Genomic DNA, 21,246 nt, shown 5'->3' with positions numbered 1-21,246 from the left:
AAGTAATACTGACTTTGCATTGGAACAACATGTTCTAAAAAGACTAAGATCATGAATATATTAATTAGTTCACATTGTAAGCTAATCTTCTCGCATAGCTTGGACTCACTGAAGATGCTGAATAATCATATATTTTACAAAAGGTAGACAATAAATTGTCCAATCCTTAATTAATTGTACAAAAAACTGACTGTTATAAATAGCTCAAATATACCCAGAAATAAATCTTTGTTATTTTATGGCTATGCAAACAGATGAATCGGCACATTTGGGTTGAACTATAGTGACTTACTGTTGAGATTAAAGTGAGTAGAAGATTTTTTCAAAATGTTCTGAGGAAGTTTTTTTTTCATAGTTATTTATGATTCATGCCAACCTGCCAGACAGAACTGGCAGTCTATACAAATAAGGCTTAAAGTCAGTGAGTGGATTTGGAAATGGAAATGCCTCCAGGGATCAGCAGAAATGAACAAATCTATTTAACTGGTCTTAAAGAGACATTGTGACTAAGAAATGATAAAGAGCTGGTATGGTTATCTCTGTTTTAGCCTCAGCCAAATAACAACAAAAATATACCAATGGATTATTTTTTTTTAATTAAAAGATTGACAAATAATCAGACCAACATTTTTCTTGCACAACAAATCAGCAAATTATAATGATTTCTGAAGGATCATGTGTCACACTTTAGATTAGGGTTCAATTCTCACTATTAACACTAGAACTGCCATGACGGTCATTTTGACCGTTTTGAATTTTATATCTGCAATAACTTTGTTGAAAAAATAAATAAAATCCTGCTGGTACCTGACTTTTCCTAAAATTGTCTGTATTTTCATTTAAAATGTTTTTCATATAAATTACACATAAGGCAAAAAAACAATTGAACATATTTACCTATTTCGGCCATAGATGGTCAGATTGACCACACTAAATTTTGCGGTATTATTATACATATACCAATATACACAACAAAAAAATGTGGTAAAAAATACACAAAACATATTCCACAACAAATCGTTTAAATGTAATGATATTCAGAACAGAATAAGAATGTAAAAATAACTATAAACAAGCCAAAATGAAATCGGCTACTTTCAAGCGAAAGTGAAAGTAAGCGGCGTTGGGCTCACGTAACTCTCTAATTAGAATCAAAATGTTGAAACATTTGCGATGTATTTGGATGGTAAACTATTCTTTATTTTAGGCTTTGTACTTCACTCACGTTCCAATTCCGACGGAAAAAATCATCCTCTTCACATGCGCAAAATGATACGAATTGTACTACTGACTATATAAACAGAGCAGTGGAATTTTTATGTTAGGTTGACTATTTTATTATTATATTTTATTATGGCTATAATGAGCAGGCTGCGATGTCAAGATTGCAATGCTGGAATATGGTGTGTGTGTGTGTGTGTGTGTGTGTGTGTGTGTAAGGCGCGGGCGCGATCAAACAGTGTAAACATGAAAACATAGGCTACTCCGTCATTTTGTTCAGGACATCTACGGATATTATTATTTATAGATGTATAATTAAACTTGTTTAAATGTACAGTTTGGTGTTGTTTTGTTTTTAAAAGATATCCTAATACAATAAATGCATTAATCTCTCAATTGAGTATTTACCGCTTGCGGCAGTTCTAGTAGTTATGGAATTCTGGCACTTCTAGTGTTAACAAACTATTAGAAAGACAGTTGTTAAATTTAGGTATTGGTAGGATTAAAGGATGTAGAATATGGTCATGCAGAATAAGGCATTAATATGTGTTTTATACGTACTAACAAACAGCCAATATCCTAGTAAAATGCATATTAATAAGCAACTAGTTAATAGTGGGAATTGGACCCTAAACTAAAGTGTTACCGAATCATGTGACACAGAAGACTCGAGTAATGATGCAGAAAATTCAGCTTTGTCATCACAAATTTCATTTTAAAATTGATTAAAATAGAAAACAATTACTTTAATATGTAATCATATTTTGCAATTACTGTTTTTTCTGTATTTTTGATTAAATAAATGGGTAAGCTCTAAACTTCTTTCCAAACTTTCGCCACTTTATACACAGAATGTCATTGCATTATATAACAAAATATCAAAGCAATGGCATTTCTTTTTTGAACATGATAGTGCAAATACACTTCAATCAAAATAAGCTTTAGGTTACATTCCAAAAGATAAAACAATTGATATTTGAATGTTCAAAATGATAATGAAGATAAAAATTTATCGGAAACTTTCTGGTTACAACCATTGATCACGTGATTTGCTTGTAAAAGCAAATATGGCTCCGAAAATTGAAGTTAGTTACATTTTTGAATGTAGCTGAAGTGTCCAAATACATTTTGTGGCCACTGTGGCCACTTGAGGATAAAGTTCTTTTTCTTTTTTTAAAAGTCATATCTGCACAATGGGTGATCAAAGTGGACTTCACTGAAACTTTGTTTGACAAACATGAGGAGAAAAATCTCCTGTCTTTCAACAGAGCTCAGAGAGAGAAAGGCATACTGATGGGCTTACTGGACTGATGCACAAGGATGTCAGAGGCATTATCTCCACTGTGAAATCAGGCCAATCCTTAATTAATAATCCCCTTCATGTGATTCTCTAGTCAGTCTCTCTCTCTCTGTCCTGTCCATGACCATCCTCAGCTCAGCACAAATTAAACTAAATTAATCTAACTTTAGAAGATGCTGCTATTAGACTAGCAGAAAAGCAGTGCTTCTCTCCAGAGCAGCTCACTATCTTCTAAAACAGTGTTTCTCAAGCGGTGTCACAGGCCTGTATGGATACATAGGATCTTGTTTTTATATATATATATATATTTTGGGGGGCTTTTCAATGTGTTTATGAGATTAGATAGAGCAAAAGGAAATTACTGGGGAAAGAAATAGGAAATGTGAGACAGGCACCGTGAGCACTGTAGCTTTTCCACATCATGAGTTTGTGACATTTATTTTCATTTAGATCTTCGCAGATGCTGCCAATCATCTCAGTTATATGTTGCTAGTGTCCATTCTCTTTACAGCAGAGGGGTGTCATATGGAAGCAGGCAGCCCCATATGCTCCTTGTTTTACAGCTGATCTAGCACACGCTAACACTGCAGGCCTTTGTTGCTACTGCATGTTATAATTTTTTGTGCTTTCGAAACAATTAAAAAAGAACGGCGAGACATTCCCATTAGCGTTCAAACAGCAGCGCCTCACAAAAGGGCGTCTTAGGCCTGCAGCATGTACGTCAGAGGTGAAAAAAAGACTTGCATCTCACACTGGGTCAGAATTTGATGACTCGTATAACTAAAACCCTCTCTGACTTGGCAGTCTCTTATGTAAATGACATCAAACTGCTCAAAGCACAATCCAGTGGAGAACTGCTCTCATTGCAACTATAAATTTGCACAAACACGTCTCTTGGTGGATATTTGTAAAATTATTAAAGTAAAATATTATTTATGTGCAGGGTCCAAATTTTACTTTTTGATAAACCTGCCAAATGCAGATGAATTGGGAAAAATTTACCAACAGAATAAGTACAAATAAGAGACAAATAATCACAAAGTAAACCCATAACCAAGAGAATAAGCACAAATTAGATCTATTTATAATCTTGAATGTTCTCACAATGAGATGGAATGGAGAGCAAATTGAGACTTTTGTCTCCTGAGAAAAAGATCCCATAATTTTAGGTCAGGTGTGCCCTATTCAGAGCTTCAGAAGAGATCTCAACAATGTCAACGATGCTGGATTTCCTGAAGATACAGTACACACGTCTGCAATCAAATGTCAGAGATTGTCAAATGTCATTCCAAACCTGTATGACTTTCTTTCTTCTGCTAAACACAAAAGAAGATATTCTTAAGAATGTTTGTAACCAAACAGGTTTAGTTATACTGTAAAAAAAATGTTTTCATGATTTGTTATCACAACTTGTTATCTTATGTCAAATCAACTTAGATAAATAATGTGTTTCAGATAACACAATATTTTGAGTTTCTATTTATTAAACCAAACTCAACTGTCTTAACTAAAATTTTTGATTTCAATGAACTCAAAATTTTAAAGTGCCCCTATTATGGATTTTTGAAAATGACCTTTCATGTAGTGTATAACATAGCTCTAAGTGAATGAAAACACACTGAAAAGTTTTAAATCTGAAAGTGCACTGTATATAAAGTTATTGTCTTTCAAAAGTAAGAGTCGACTCTGAGTCAATGAAATGAATCGCTTTTCAAACGGGTCATAAGCAGTTTCGTTGTGACGTCAAGAAGAAACATTAGCATATTGCCCGGCCCACTTATGCAGACACCAGGGAAAACTTGAACCTCAAACACTGCAGCTGATTCCTGTGGATACTGGATAGCATCATGTTGAGAAGACGCTGTGCTCTACAATGTGAAGGTAAAGCCAGTTTTTTTTCACTGCCCAAGGACGAGCATGTGAAGAATCAGTGGTTAAAATTCATCTTTACCACGATACCACAGCAGTATAATCCTAAACTTTGCTGTGTTCCCTTTATTTTACTGACAACTTCTTCTCAAATCTCGGAGTTCAATGCAGGATTCGCAAAATGCTTGCTCTTAAAAGATGGTGTTCAAAATACGTAGTTTTGAGTTTTATATTGTGTAGGTCTCTGTAAGGGTTTATGTTACATCAGTCATTCATGCTAGAGCTCGCCTAATGTATGCACTGTTCACCGCATGTCCACATGTTCACCGCAATAAATTAGAAAAATACTTGGTAAATGACTAAGTACAAGTAAAATAATCAGTTTGTTGATGGACATGCACTTGTTAACGCTGATGGTGAGGAAATACAGTTGCAACATCTCATAATGTACCTCAAACTGAGTCTGCTCGAGTCATCCTTGCGTTGGAGGTTCGGGTTGAATTACTAGTTCTTCCAATGTTTCATCATCGGACTTGGATTGCTATGGTAAAACCGACGTCATTGTTCGTTCATTTAGTTTACAGTGTAGGAAGCCTCAGGACACGCAGAGCTGACGTTGTTATGGCAATGGGTGTTTTTGTTTTCGATATGCGCGCTGTACGCGGTAGACCAATCACAACAGACTGACTGTTCGCGGAATGGAGGGATTTAGAGAGATTGATTCATCTGACGAGTCGTTTGAGAATAAATGAAAATGTGGTGATGTGCAAATGTATTTTATGAGAAAATTTAACTTTTTTTTACCTTTAGTGCATGTAAACCTGTTATAGGAGACTCCAAAACAACATTAGGAAACTTAAAATAGCATAATAGGGGCACTTTAAAGCAACCAGGTAGCTTACTTTTTTAAGTTAAACTAACAATATTTTTTACAGTGTACCATGCATTGACTAAAAAAAACCCACAACAACACACTTTTATTTTTACAGAAAAAAGAAAGTCTTGGGTTTGGGTTGAGACAGGTTTGGAATGATGGGGGTGAGTAATGACAGAATGTTTTTCTATTCAAAATTTTTTTATATAAACACAACCAAGAAAATATAAACATATAACGAGCAGTAAAATTGCCTCGGAAATATGGAATGATGCTTCTTTTCCACATTCTTTTCCATTTACCATAGGGTAGGCTCAAAAATTCATATGATTTTTGTTTTAATTTAATTGACTAACAAAAAAAATGTACTAGACATGATCTCCAAAGACTCTTTTCATTTTCCATTCATTTCTTTCTCCCATTTCAATCACGTGAGATTACCCTCTGTTGTGTTATAAGCTATGCTGCAGAATTGTGGATGCAGTTAAAGCACTCTGACATCACCCAAACTTTATCCTCTTAATCACAAGCTGAGCTCACCGAGTTTAAAAGCCCTAAAATCTCCTACACACACACCGACATCACTCAAACTACTTACACACACACTACACACACAACACAAAGGATCTTATTCTTTAGCCCTGCGCTTTGACAACCTGACCCTCATATCTAACTTTGTCGGACACAATCGCCAACATCGACAAACAATTCCAAACTAAACATGGCTCAACAGTGAAACTAATAACATTTGACTTAAAGAGGGTTTAAATGGCCCTTGTATTATTTCTCTCAGGACCCTTTCGAGTGATAGGCGATTTTTGGATCAGCAGATATAAAAAAGCAATAAATTTGATTTGTGCAGTAGCTCAGTAAAAAAACTCTTTTCTTATTAAAAAATAGATTTTAGCTTTCCATCAGCTTAAGTTCATCCATGCAGTTGAAATTCATGCATGAGTCACATTGGCTGCGTAAGTCATTAGCACAAGCACTGAAGCTTCAACACTTGAAGGTATATTTTAGAAGCTGCTTGCATGCTCTATCTGTGTATGAATTTTTTTTGGTGAACTGATTGTAGTGATGCACCTCAGAAAAGGCATTTGGATATACAAAGTGAAATGGTTAGTTCACTCAAAACTAAAAATTACATCATCATTTACTCGCCCTCATGACATCCAAACCTGAATGAATTTGTTTCTTTCATGGAACAAAGGTGAATTTTTTTACAAATATCCTGCCCATTTTCAGTATGATGAAAGTGAATGAGAACTGTGGCTTTCAAAGCATCACAAATTCATATGATAATTTCTTGCATCCATGTGTTCTGGAGTCATAAGAAAGCGTTGTAAGAGAAACAAAACCGAAGTCGTTTTTCATTGGAAACATAGGTCTCTTTGCTTCATGAAAGTTAATGAGAGAAGTATAGTGATTTAAGGAATCAATCTTTTGAGTCAGATCTTTACAATGAATCAATTAATCTTGTTCACAAAACCAACCTGAATGATTCACAGATTTCACACTCACTTATTCGATCCGGTCACTTCGACTTCATTCAGTCAGTTTCACGCACAAAGCTATTGGATGTGTGTGTGTTTGTGTCAAAGTTTTGAAGCTGGAAAGTTCCCTGATCATTGTAACCACTTAGAAAAATGAAATTTCTCCTTTAATGTTTAATACCATTCAGGTTTGGAACAGCATGAGGCTGATTAAATGATGATAGAATTTTCATTTTGTTTGAACTGTTACTTAAAGGGTCACGTGAGCAGTTTTAGTTCACAAAGCTGAATCCTTGGAGCTATAAGCCACTGACTAGCTGTCAACGGATAAATGACCTTTCCTAATCAATACTATTTTGACAGGCATTAGTTTGTCTCATGAAATAAGGGGTGTGACTGAGAAACTGGCCTGACATTTGTTAATTAATAGCATCTGACATTAAATTACAACTCTCATTTAACTGCATGGCATGTCAATCAGAAAAGTCCGTAATCATTCCTCTAAACACTGGCCTCATGCAAATCAGTATTAGTTGTACACAGGCTCACAGTAATGTAGCAGATGGGTCAGAGGAGGTGAGACAGACTCAGCAAGCAGAAGTCAAGCATTGGCAGGATGGAAGGACTCTCAGCATGCAGGCTGGCAGGAGCTTTGTGATACCTTGAGGAACGCAGGGCCGGTGTGGGGCAGTGATGGCTGGAACAGTGAAGGATCTAGTGTGTTAGAGATGCAAGGCTCTCCTCCATCCTGTTTCCTGCAATGAGGGAGACAGTTCAAATCAGTTCTGTTCAGCAGTACACATGTGCACATATACACAAATTACACCACAAAATAAAACTACACCAGTGGTTCTCAACCTTCTGAAAGGGTCACAGCAGGGAAACCAATGTGAAATGCAAATAGTTTAGGCCTGTCAGTCAACGATTAATTGCCTTAATTTTCACCTTGTTATTTATTGTATAATTAAAACACATTAAATTACTGTTAACTTGACAGCCCTAAAAAAAGCTTGTTGACTTTATAAAGGGAAGAAAATGGTTCCCATATACCCAAATGCATCTGTCATTATAGATAATATCATATAATATAATACATATAATTTGTTGCTGAAATGAAAGGCTGTTTTGTCCAATCAATCTTTATAGTTATTTAGCACAAATTAATCTGTCAGTAGCAAATCTAGCCAATAGAATTTAATAATATAATCGTAACATGAGGATATCGATACACCCCTATATAATATAATATGTTTGTATTGTGATGAGTTACCACTTAATGTCCAATGTGGGACCTGATGCTAAATCACTTGAGAATAACTGCTCTAAATGGCCAGAGGCCATGGGGTCACAGCAGAGGAAGCTTTAGCATTGTAATAGCCTGAATAATGACAGTTGTATCACAAACCCCCCTCCCCGCACCCCACATGGCCGTACGGTCAGCACCTCTGTGCAAGCTTTTGCATTTAGATTAGCAGGTTTCTCTGTCAGTGCAAAGCTCCATGGAGTTGTAGAGGTGATGTGCAATATATGCGGGGGTTGGTATAATCACATTTTTTTCAGACTCCTATTGTTTTGACATGCGGCCATGATTAGATTTCCCATTATACTTTAGTTGAGGAGAAACAGATTGTATTACAATGCAGGCTAAATGCGGTTCAGGACGATGTAAGTGAGCTAAAGAATGGCCCTGAATGCTCCATAATAAGACAGCTGGTGAATTTATTCTTTGCTAAATGTTTTCATAAAAAATTACCCTGACAGACAATCCACCAGAAAGTCCAACAAGATAACGCCCATTGCTGCATCAACACATATCCTCCATGGTAATTCAGGAAATGGAAAACTATAAAATCTTCAGTACAATTAAATGGAATTGTACGCTAACACTAGGCATGTGCCGGTATCAGATTTTCATGCTGCGATTAATTGATTGAGCTTTTATCACGGTATACGGTATTATCACGATATTTTAATTGCTCAAGAGAAACGGATGGATTGGGGGGGATGTAGAAAAAAAAAACTTGCATCACAATAGGTGTAATTGTGATTGTCAAAACATTTGGTAACTAAACAGAATTTTACACAATTTTCACGATTTCAATTCAATTCTTGGGATTTGATTTCAATCTTGATTCAATATTAACTCTTTGGATAGGCTAAATATTAGGTAGGCTACAGTAGATAGGCTACAGTAGATAGCCTACATGTTAATTTTTCTCAAGAAAAAATATATCTCACATAATGCTGTAAACATACAGAGAGCCCTGTCAGCTGGTATTATTTATTAAAGGTTAAAAATTAACAAATTAAATTAAATATAATTTGTTTTTCATTATAATAACAATTATGACAAAAGTAAAAATATAATACAAATGTAATATAGTGCACATGTTTAGCAAAATATTCCTATAGCTATTTTTTCTAGTCAACTAACGTGTTGGTCATTAAATGGCTTTCCTGAGGTAAATGTAACGTTCTGTGACATAATTGTTGTCCTGCAGTTTCATTGACCTCTTTCCGTGGCTGAAAAACACTGATTGATCGATATTGTGTATGAGGCATAAATACATTTCGGTAAGTTGTACTGTATCTTTAAATAAAAAGTAACAGATGATCGGTTTACTTGAACTGAGGCGCTACAGCTATCGGTCACGTCACATTTACAAGCGCCAAAACGGTATTTATTGTCTGAATTTCGTAATAAAATGGACAGAACCTGAGAGGTGAGAATTTTTTTCATATCAATAGTAACCTGCTCTGTCTAGTCTGTCGGTGTCAGTGTCCTCTTTGCTCCGTGATTTTTCTCTGCGTGAGAAAATGGATGTGAAAAGTGTGAAAAGTGTAAATTGCCTGAGTCTCACGCTGAATGCGTAGAGTTGACAGCCCTGCTTTTAGAAGGGGGATAAATCCTTTATTTTACTGTTTATGGATAAATCGTCGGCAGCGTTCCTCCTTCCGCCATGCTTCTCCATGTGAGGATTGTTTACAATAGAGTGCACACTGCGCCGCATGCACACAGTGCTTCTACATGTGGGGATTGTTTACATCAGAGTGCGCACGTGTTTCGCGCAGCATACGCAGTGTTTGTTTAAGCGGTTGATGGTAAATAAGCTAATGCGCGTTCTATAAATATAAATTCTGATCTATTATTTTTGACGGTATTTTGAAGTGCCCGCGATAACAATATCGTGCATATTCATTACCGCGATTTATCGCATTACCGAATACCGGCACATCCCTAGCTAACACATACCTGGTACAAGTATAAGGGAATTATGCAAATCATGTAACTGAGCAATTGTGCCCATAAAATTAGTACTGAATGCAATCTGCATTCAGAATAAAATGTGCCAAGCAAATAGTGCTGTGTTTTGCGAATAAGGTGGAATCTGTGAGTCTGATCTGAACACAAACAAGGCGTATTTATGCTGAATATGTAAATAATTTCTATTTAAATGCAGTGCAGCAGTGTTTCTGTGCATTTAACATCTGGTAAAAAGGTGGTGCAGCTCTTGACTGAAATTCATTCTCAGGACCTGTGTGGTGCTTGTACCATATTCAGGCAAAAAGACTTATCTGAAGATCCATATCTGGGAAAATCCTTCTTTTTGACTTCAAGGAGGGGTTGTAATAGTGTGGATAAAGTTGAGAACTATTTCAAATGTGCACATCTGATATCTCTCTAGTTTGTAAGAGAAAGTCAAAAGGAGAGTCTGAGCTCTATGGCAGCAGCCGCCCCATTGCTTGCATATTCTATCCGCCATCCATCAAAACCAGACAGCTACTTTATAGGTAAATTCGATTTTTAAAATATGGCCATTTACCGCAAACCATCATTTGAGGCTTGTTTTAAATTAACCTCCAGATTGCACCATAACTCACCTAAGGGAGTTTAAGGGAACTTTTGCCTTTAACTCATCCATAGATGTCTAGGTGGCGTGGATAATGCATGTGATGTAATGGAGTGATCCGCAGTGCTGGAACACAGACCTTAAATGAACCACAGGTCAGCGCCAAAACAAATGATAAAACAAAATCTCTCCAAGCAGCCAACATCCTCGCACAGCTCATGCTGTATTTTGTCCATTTGCTAATATGCTCTATTAGACCAATTTCCATTTACTGCCCATCCTTTAAATTAACTTCAACGAATGGATCTTGGAACTGCATATCCCACTTTAGCTTTAAAATTGATTATTAAAGGATCGATATGTGGTGGTGAATTGATATAGCGGTAACTTACTGTACTGTTAAACTGACACATAGATCTGGTTGGTTTATTACAGTACAGAGTAATTCGAATTCAAGTGTACTAATTCTCTTCCTGCACAGGCAAGAAATTCCCACCGGACTGCTGAGGGAGCGCTCTCGCTCTGCATTCACAACCGGGATCATTATTTCACTCCCTACAGCTGAGCAGCCCAGAAACCAATACCATGCACCAAACAGACAAAATCTTTGCTGAAGTCTGCCGGCATCACAGCCCTGTGAAACTACACTACTGGAGTACAGCCATGAAATTATACATAACATTATATCAATCGTTATTTAATGCTCAAATACAGCCCGTTTTGACATTAAAAACATGATACATCATGGAAAACAATTACTATTATATTAGTTAAATTAAATTATTGTATTAATTAAATTATGATTTCTTGAGGCAGTTTAGTGTAATTAAGTTTACTACTTCATAAAAATACAGCCAGATTTTCCAGTAAAACATCTCAATCTTTTTGTCAAAACATATTAGTCATGGGGCCCTATTTTAACGATCTGAAATGCAAGTATCAAGCGCAAAACGCAAGTAACTTTGTGGGCGGGTCTTGGGCGCTGTTGCTATTATACCGGCGGGATAAATGACTCTTGCGCCAGACGCAAATCTAAAATGGGTTGGTCTGAAGTAGCTTCATTATTCATAGGTGTGGTTTGGGCGTAATGTGAAATAAACCAATCAGAGCGACATCTCACATTCCCTTTAAGAGCAGGCGCGTTTGTTCCATAGCGGATTGCTATTATAACGGCGGATTTGCCAGGCGCGCGCCAGGAGCGGTTCACAGCCACGGAGAGCAACGTTCTCGTCACGGCCGTAAAAGAGAGAAAAGTGACATTGGGGATGGGAGAAACACACCCAAATTAGCTTCGGTTAAACAGGCGTATAATAATTTGGGTAATTGTGTAAGCTAGATGTATACTTTAATAATAAACTATCTATCTATCTATCTATCTATCTATTGTAATAATGTATGATTTGCAAAAATGAAAACTGCTGCGTCTGTTTGTAGATGAGAGAATCAAAGTGTAGGCTATGCGCGTTGTGCACACGCTACATTGATTATGGCCAAGCCTCCTCTTTGCGCTGAACCGCCCCGGGGAGCGCAAATGCATTTGCAAGTTTACAGACGTGTGTCTGTGGAGGGAAAAGTCCGCTGTGCGCGGGTGCAAAATAGGAATGATACATGCGTCGGTGTACAAAGTAAATTGCGCTGGGTGCAAGATAGGGCCCATGATGTTTAAAGAATAGGGATGCACATGCTTTAATTGATCGGTATGAGAGGCCGTACAAGCCAAAATCCATTCTTCTACTCTCACACACATACATTCTCCTTTCACATACATACATTTCTACTCTCTCACACATATACATTCTCCTTTCACATACATACATTTCTACTCACACACACATACATTCTCCTTTCACATACATACATTTTACTCTTATGCAAATGTATTCAAAGTGTGCATTTATTATAATACATAAATAAATAATAAATGTATGTAAGAAGAAAATGTATGTATGTCTGAAAAAAAAATGTGTGTATGTAAGAGAATAATGTAGCCTATGTATGTGTGAGAGAAAGTATAGTGGAAACGGAAGGCGTATAGTGGAAACGGAAGGCAGGTCTGGCGAGCCGCGAGACGCGGTTTGAAAATACAAGGTCAAACCCATAGACATGGTCAAACCAGCCGCCAAAAAAATGGATGTGCGCCTATTAAGCCGCCTTTCCACAGCACACGACAAACGATAGGACCGGAAGTCATTCGTTTCCAATGGAGAGTCGTACGGGAGCTGCATGGAGTTCCGATCATATGCGAAAGTCTTGTGCAGTGGAAAGGCGGCTTTACTATGATTACGGTAAATTCAGGAACTGCAGTAAGATAAAATTTTTTTCATCCGACTACGTTAGCTACTCAGGCAGATGTCCGCGGCCGCGCTGTCGGATGTCGTGCGGGAGATCGCGACTTGACAATGTTTAAAAGAGATTCATTTTCAGTGCACTCAATGTTTTTGTAAAGAGAGTTCACAGTTATAAAGTTAAATAGCTACGTTAAGTGCTTGTATAGAGTTGGTGTATGTTAATTGGGCCTCCCTGAAATGTTAATGTCAGTATTGTTTTATTTGGTGGAATACACGTTTCATTTTCTGTGACCATACAGTTCAGATAAATGTGTAATGTGAGTTTACTGAAAGAGCGTTTCACTTTTTGACAAGAAGTCACACTACCAGCTTTTTCAATGCTGTGAAACTAAACGAATTTATTGTTGTCTTTGTTGAATTTGCAGATTGTACAGTGTGTGACAGAAATAAAAAGTATATGTGCCACCAGAAAAACAGCCTCTTCTGTGTGTGCAACAGGACATAACTGTTCTTAGACCTGATTCTTTGTCTGGATTCATAAGCAGTCCGCACTACATTTAAACATCCATATAATGACTCCAATGTATACTGCTGCTCTATTTCTTGAATCCTCAACAAATCTTGAGACTGACAGAAATCCACATAGGGTTTGAATGTGAGCACAGAGATCTCAATGCAGCCTATCATGCACAAAATAATCTGTTTCTCTTTGCATTTGGTCAATACATTGGTCAGCACATTATTAAAAAAAATTCTGATTTCATGTTCATTGCTACTTACTCCAAAAAGTAAAAACTGTAACTGAAAAGAAAACAGGATTACTTTGAATAGCATTAGCATCATTGTAAATTTGTGATGAAGAGCTGAGCAAGTCTTGCATATGTATTTCTGGGTATGAGAGTGTATACAGTATGTATATATGAAAGGAAAATGTATGTATGTATGTGTGTGTGAGAGAGTAGAAATGTATGTATGTGAAAGGAGAATGTATGTGTGTGTGTGCGTATAGAAATGTATGTATGTGAAAGGAGAATGTATGTGTGTGAGAGTAGAAATGTATGTGAAAGGAGAATGTATGTGTGTGTGTGCGTATAGAAATGTATGTATGTGAAAGGAGAATGTATGTGTGTGAGAGTAGAAATGTATGTATGTATGTGAAAGGAGAATGTATGTGTGTGACAGTAGAAATGTATGTATGTGAAAGGAGAATGTATGTGTGTGACCGTAGAAATGTATGTATGTGACAGTAGAAATGTATGTATGTGACAGTAGAAATGTATGGATGTGAAAGGAGAATGTATGTGTGTGAGAGTAGAAGAATGGATTTTGGCTTGTACGGCCCCTCATAGAAGTGCATCATGAAGTTAACATTAGCAGGCAGACAAACTGACAATCCTCACCTCTTTATCTCTAATTTGTGATTAATTCACCAGCATAATTGTCCAATTGATGAAGACATGAAATATTTCTCCTCTCAGCTGCTAATATCTAAAAATTGAAACCAAACCTCTTTCTATCACCCCCACCCTCTCCCCCTGCCTTCCTCTCGGTTTACTGAGCGAAGTTCGATTGAGAGTAACTTAAATCAGATATTTAAAGTCTGCCAATAAGAGGAATGCAGTTACATGTGAAATTACATAAACCATTAACTCCTGAGGTTCTGCTACCACGCAGCAATGTTTCATTACCATCTCACCTCTGTCTTCAGCGAGTTTGCGTAACCACAGTATGCAGGATAAAACAAGGAGGAAGAACTATAATGAAATATGACCTATGGTCTCAGATGTGACACTGGAGAAAACTACAAAGCACTAAAAGCTCACAAGTCAATTCCTGGCTTCCACGAGCAGCACTGAAGCTTGGAACATGACAAAAGATGTTGGTAGGTCACCCGTTAAGAAGTTAATTGTAAACGATGATCCGTGAACGAACGTCAGTTACTGCTCGCAGATGCGCTCAATGCTGTCTCTCTACTGCATAGAAAATCTCCCAACATCTCTCTATATGAGTTAATGAAGGCTCTGGCAATCTGCTCGTCTCTAAAAGCATATTGTTCATGACACAGTTTATGAGCCGCACACCTGCCAACTGCTTTGGCCGTCCCGCCAATCTCCTAACCAGTATGGCAAATGCCTTAAATACCAAACCCCGTACAACTGTCATGCTTGATATTCCTGTACACAGATACAGTGTGATTACTCACTGCGTGGATGGATGTAGGATCTCCTCTCCCGTCTGGCGGTGAGCTTCTCAAGTCAGCCACACACCTGCTAGAAGCATTGATCCTCCCACTATCACTTCATTTGCTGTCTGTATCGCTCTCTTGCTCTTACTCTACTGCTCTTTTCCTCTCTCTTCTTTCTTTATGTGTCTCTCACCCTCCCCGTTCGCGCTCTTACGCACCCGTCCCCTCCCCCGCTCACTCACACACTGAGGGCTGTCCATCTGAGATGTCTGATGGGGCTGCAATTTGCATTCATCGTGCTTTGCCTTAATTAAACACACACCTGCCCATCACATACTGTTGCTCAGGCAACGAATTCACTAACAAATTATGTCCTATATCTCATTTAAAAAAACTGTAATCCTACTGTAACATGCTTTTTAGACAAATTGCTCTTTGTTTGTTCCTGACATCCTCTCTTGAGCCTCCAGGGAGGTTTTATTATTCAAGAGCTTGTTTCTCTTAAGTTAAGGATCAATTCAAAGCTCTTAATGTAAAAGAAGTGGATTAGATGAATGAGTGGGAATCTATGGAGACAGTGTGGTCATTTTCTTACAAACACAATATGGGAATTTAATAAAGGAAGTATTATCTTGAAACAGCGTCCCGGCTTGTCACACTAGAGGGGTGACAGCAAACATCATCTATAGATGGAACAATTAAAGATGAATCCTTTGTGTGCCATTTTAAACCTGAATGATTTTTTTAAGAAATAATAATAATTTGTGTAAGGTAATTTATGAATCTAAGGCTATACATATGGAATTATATATATAATTCCAGTTTTGAACAGGACGTTTATTATTTTTTGGAAAGAAGTCTCTTATGCTCATAATAAAAAATACAGTAAAAACAATAATATTGTGACATTATCACAATTTAAAATAACCATATGTTAAAAGTGGTCTAAATGATTCCTGCACTGTATTTAAATTCTGAGCTAGATCAACCAGTTCAATGAAAATATCCACCTTGAAAGAATGATTTGTCTTTAATAAATCATATTTGACAAAAAAAGGATTTATTTAATATCGGACATGAATCCACAAAGATCGATTTGAATATACCATTCATGATGCTTGAATCCACAGAAGAAAGAAAAAATTATAACAATTTAACAATTTGGAGGCAGAATACCCATTTTGGGTGAACCATTTCTTTCAGATGCTTCTAAAAACACAACCAGTCAAATAAGCCAAGGTAAACATACAGACAGCACGTTACTGCATCAGATGTCTGTAAAGACAACACATATGACAGCAAAATACTGCTGTCCACAGCATAACTCAAAGAGATAACGCAGGATTAGTGAGCATAATCTGCAGGACTTGGAAATCAGAAAAAACACACGGTTCATGTGCAACTCATTCAGAGAATAAAGAAGATCACGTTAAACTGAAAGGGTTGCTATTTGAAGATAGAAAATATGAAGATGGCATATTTATTATTAGAATGTTATTAGAATGTTGAAGATGGCAGATAAAAAGATAACACAGCTTATGTCAAAATCAAAGTCCATAAAAAAAAATATATATACTGTATATAAAATATAAAATTGTCATCTCACACGGAGTCTTTCAGACTGCCCAGAAGCTGTCATGCAGCTCATATCTGATCTCTTACTCTCCCTGATAACTTAAACCACTTCTAATGGAGGTCGTTGAGCCTTGCAGGTGTTGCAGCATCTCCATCTGTCCTCTGAGAGGTGGAGAGCAGTACAAAAATGATGTTAAAACAGAGATCGGTTAGTGAGTTTAGACAACAGCCTCAGAGAAAAAGCTGTTTTTCTGTCATAAAATAGATTCGGTTCCTGACTCCGTATCTGTCTTTAGGGAGACAAAGACAAAACAACAAAAGCGGAATGACTCAGACTAAAAATATATTTGGCATATAAAAACTGTAAACTGAATCACACAGACCACAAGATCTCAAACCAATACTTGGATTTGTGTAGGTGAGCTTTTATATGCTTTTGAATGAAGTGGCAATCTCTGACAGCAGCATTACTAATACATTGTGCCGTTCTGACTAAAGGCTTAGACTCTTCCTCCAGGAGTCCATGCCTGCATACTCCAAGAATATTAATCTATTCAAATGATAATCCAAAATGTCTTAGAATATATGAATAATAATGTGACAACCCAAACTTAAGCACAGGGGGGGGGGGGATCTCAAAGGAGTTCACTATATTCCACTCTTTCTTTCATTCGACATACAAAAACCAAGAGTGAGAAAAAGTCATTTGCGCTACACTGTTACTTTGCCGTACATTTATTGATTATAGACAAAATCAATAAATGTATCAATACAAAGTTCTGTCATGAAACTCTAGATGGCGCAGGCTGATAGGTCCTTAACTCAATCTGTTTGCAATCACGTCATTCTCTATAGGGCACAGCTGATTGGTTCCTGCTTTATCAGTAGCCAATGAGCTTGCTGCTCAATCTTCAAATACTTGGTCAGCATTTGCTGTAGCAGTTGCAGCGCAGCTTTCAGAAACCCTCCACCTTCCCCAGCTCCACCTGTATAGATCTGATACGGGTAATTCATGTATGCTATATTGTAGAGCAGCAGCAGGCCTTACTTGCTCACAGCAGCGTGTTGTGTATGTATTGACAGTAGTCCTGTACTTAGCAAAGCAGATCTATTCCACCAAGACAAAACATATCAACATTGTCATAGCCATTACCATGCCAAACACTCCGAGAGTTGTCATGTTTTTTATGCCTTGCAAACTTAAAGATTTGGGTTTCTTTGATTAAACACTGGTTGCAAATTTTGCAGATTGTCACCAAGGTAAAGTTACTTATCTTTCTGACATAGATTTTGTCACAGTTTTTTAGAAATTACAAGAACAAAACAAAACACAAAAAAGCCCAGAACAAATATCACATAACCTCAGCCACAAAACTCATCTGTATGAATTTTAAGAAAAATTCATGCTGCATAACCTCAGCAGACCCCATTGCTCTCTCTCTCACTCCCTCCTCCCTCCCCAGTTCCCTTATGCATTTGTGAAGAAAACATTACTCAGATTAGCACTAGCTCCATCGGAGTAAAATTGAGTCATGTTCAAAACATTTACACAACAGGATCACAACTGCTGCCACTGACCTCATCTCATATGTGGGTGGTGCGCTTTAAAAAATCATCTCCACATCTCACCTCTATACAATTTGCATGATCCGGTTGTTGGACAAGTCCGATGATGGGCTTTTATTTTTAGCTGTAATATAATCATACTATCGCATCTCCAACTGTGGTCTAGTAATGTATGGTGATAGAGGGGCTGGATGACAAGTGCACCACATGACGCAGTGACATGTTTTCATCCTCTCAGGGGTAGAATGATGTAACTCGTGAAGGCCTGATGCTGTGTGATCAGGAAACGACCGCTATAAACACACAGGACTTGAAGGTCCCATTGACATGGAAACACCCTTTGGGAAGACGACACATGTTTATATGGACTCCCATCCTCCAAGCGAGCAGGTGCAGTCAGCGCATGCACTTCATTATCGTTAAACATTGATTTCCCTTAAAGTGACTAGTAAGCCTACATATCATCCTCCTGTTTGTTGTTAATCCCTCCCTAAAGCAACATGCATACATCAATTAAATTCCAATCTACTAGAGAACATCCACAGACAGACAATTTTGGGATTCACTGCATGACAAATAAATAAATAAAAAGACAGTCTGTCTTTCACCTTTTCCATTTGATCTCCTCAATCTCCTGTACGGCTTCATGATAATTCACACAAATCAGGCAAGATAGGATTTTCTCAAGTGGTTTTGCTTCAGGTCCAAGAAATTATATGGACATCAAGTGGAAAATGAACTAGCAAAATTATATATATATATATATATATATATATATATATATATATATATATATATATATATATATATATATATATATATATATATATATAAAAAAGTATAAAAGTTAATCTGTTCATGTGACAGATTAATTTGCTCCAAATACCATAGAGTTAAGCATATCCTAACTGTGCATAATTATATTGCATTCTTTGTCTTCCATTATGCATTGTTTTCCCTGATGAACCACCATTTGAGAGGCACTGGGCTAAACCATTCACATAACAACTAAACAGTCCACTGTCACTACTGAACAAAGTTATTAATATCTTTGTTTTTTGCAAAAAGAGGATGTGAAGTCCAGAGCATGCACCATGACTCAGTGCTTCTCTCAGCCAGAGAGAGAGAGAGAGAGAGAGAGAATGAGATGTCTCATGAAGCATGTATCCAAACCACCATTTACAGCAATTAAAGTCTCTCGTTCTCTCTCTGGCTCAGCGGAAGAGAACCCAAATGACCCACTCCAGGAGGACACAGATGGGGAATGGATGTACATCACCTGCCTCCATCTGGCCCTGCAAAAACTCAAGCAGCAGCATCTGAAATTAACTCCTTCATGTTGACAGCAACTGTTTGAAATACATTATGCAACTCATTCAGAGATTTAAATTCTGAATTTTGATTTTTTTTTTTTTTTATCCAAACTGTCTGGATTAAATCTGCTCTTATGTGGAACTATTGAAAAGAAAACCAGAAAAAGTACAAACCTATCAGGTTACTGCAGACGGTCCTGTAACAGCAGAAAATGTAAGAAAGGCCCCAGAGGATGGCAGTAAGACAGGCATCTGAATCTTGCACTGGTTGCTGTTCTGATATTAAGCCTACTTACATTTGCATTCCTCAACCTGCTAAGGCTAGAAGCATCCTGGGGATCTGAGTAGTTTTTCATGCTTGTTCAGTGAACCATAAACAATTATTACACATGCACTAGTGGAACAGTCCTTAAGACACTAACAGTTCACACGCGGTAGACAATAAAGGCCATAGTGACAATAACGTTCTACTGAATCTGAAAAACACCAGAAAGATCCTCAAGGGCCCTGATCACTTGTGTGAACATGCCATAGATATAATATAATAAAATGATTATACATTTTATATGCAATCATATAAAATGTGACACCATCTGAATTTCACATTTATTTCTTCATCTTAGTGGTCTAAACATGACGACACAACTGCTGTTTCTGTGGGTACAGATAATTCCCTCCACTAGCTGCCTGCCTGCTGAGTCTGTAATGGGTCAGATGAGTGAACCTCCAGAAGTGAGCTTGGACTGAGCTTTGATGCGTGGCACATCAATCTGACATGCCTCTCATCTTCCCATGTCTCTGCCATCAGAATACCCCATGGTGACTCTGGCCCTGAAGGTATTTTGATGGAATTAACCCAAATGGGCATCTTCAGTTTGAGGAGGAGGAACTTGTACATCACAGCATGCTCGGGTCTGATATTTTTTATGTGTGCTGGTGTCTACACCAATAAACTAGCTGCTTTCCCCCAGGCCCAGGCCATCATCATTTCACACGACTTTATATATTTCTATATAGAGATCTCAGTGTGAGCTGAAAAAGCAAAAAAGAGTGGATATTTGTTTATATATATCTTCATCTTCTCTAGAAATTAACTGCTTTGCAAATTCTTTTTACAATCTTAAGGGATAATAGGAAACCGTATCTAGTGGAAGTAAAGCAAAAAGCTTTCTATTGGAGTTATTGCCTGTACAAATGTTGAGTCTGGAGAAATGCTGACTGTGGGTCTTCACTAATGCTCCCCATAAATTGAAATGACATTCCTTTTTTTCCAATGAAATAACTGTGACCCAAAATTGTGAGTCAATGTATCTTCTCAAACTGTGACAATATTGCACATTTTGATGACACATGTGAGCATTCATGTGTCCCTGTCTTTTATTGTGTAACTCTACCCTAAGCAACCCTTGCTACTTACAAAATCGCCAACTACGCCACAAAAAGGAAGAGTGATGTTTATCTTCTCTTTGTTTAAGAACCTCTCTAACATTCTGATAAAAGTCATTATACACAGATTCTCATTATGCATAACAGAGATATGGATTAAACATGCAGATATGCATGTTTACAAGAACATTTTAATTGCCTAACCGAATATGTGATTAATAAAAGATACTGTAGGACTTCAAGGTATTATCAAGGTGTATTCATCACCAAAAAAGCTTTTTAATACACCAGAAGAGTGCATATTTCTGCATATCTTGACCTGCCA

At 37.3% G+C, this 21,246-nt stretch overlaps 1 protein-coding gene across 2 annotated transcripts in view; it reads right to left on the bottom strand.

Annotated features, from left to right (window-relative positions):
* Positions 1–21,246, bottom strand: part of rap1gapa (RAP1 GTPase activating protein a) — a 76,521-nt gene that overhangs the window by 36,051 nt on the left and 19,224 nt on the right. Inside the window, exons 1-2 of one of the 2 annotated variants that reach the window (XM_081387617.1) lie at positions 15,100–15,235; positions 7,419–7,512 (exon numbers count right to left, since the gene is read on the bottom strand). Coding sequence is in view for 1 of the 2 variants with exons in the window: in XM_081387616.1 (XP_081243742.1) it covers positions 7,419–7,512 (94 nt within the window). In the remaining variant the exon portion in view is untranslated. Of the gene's footprint in view, positions 1–7,418; positions 7,513–15,099; positions 15,236–21,246 lie in introns of those variants that run through there. The other variant, XM_081387616.1, reaches the window with a different exon arrangement.

This window comes from Scardinius erythrophthalmus (assembly GCF_964197995.2).
Source record: "Scardinius erythrophthalmus genome assembly, chromosome: 15".
Lineage (NCBI taxonomy): Eukaryota > Metazoa > Chordata > Actinopteri > Cypriniformes > Leuciscidae > Scardinius > Scardinius erythrophthalmus.
Note: the sequence above shows the minus strand (reverse complement) of the source record. Positions and strands in the feature narration are given on the sequence as shown.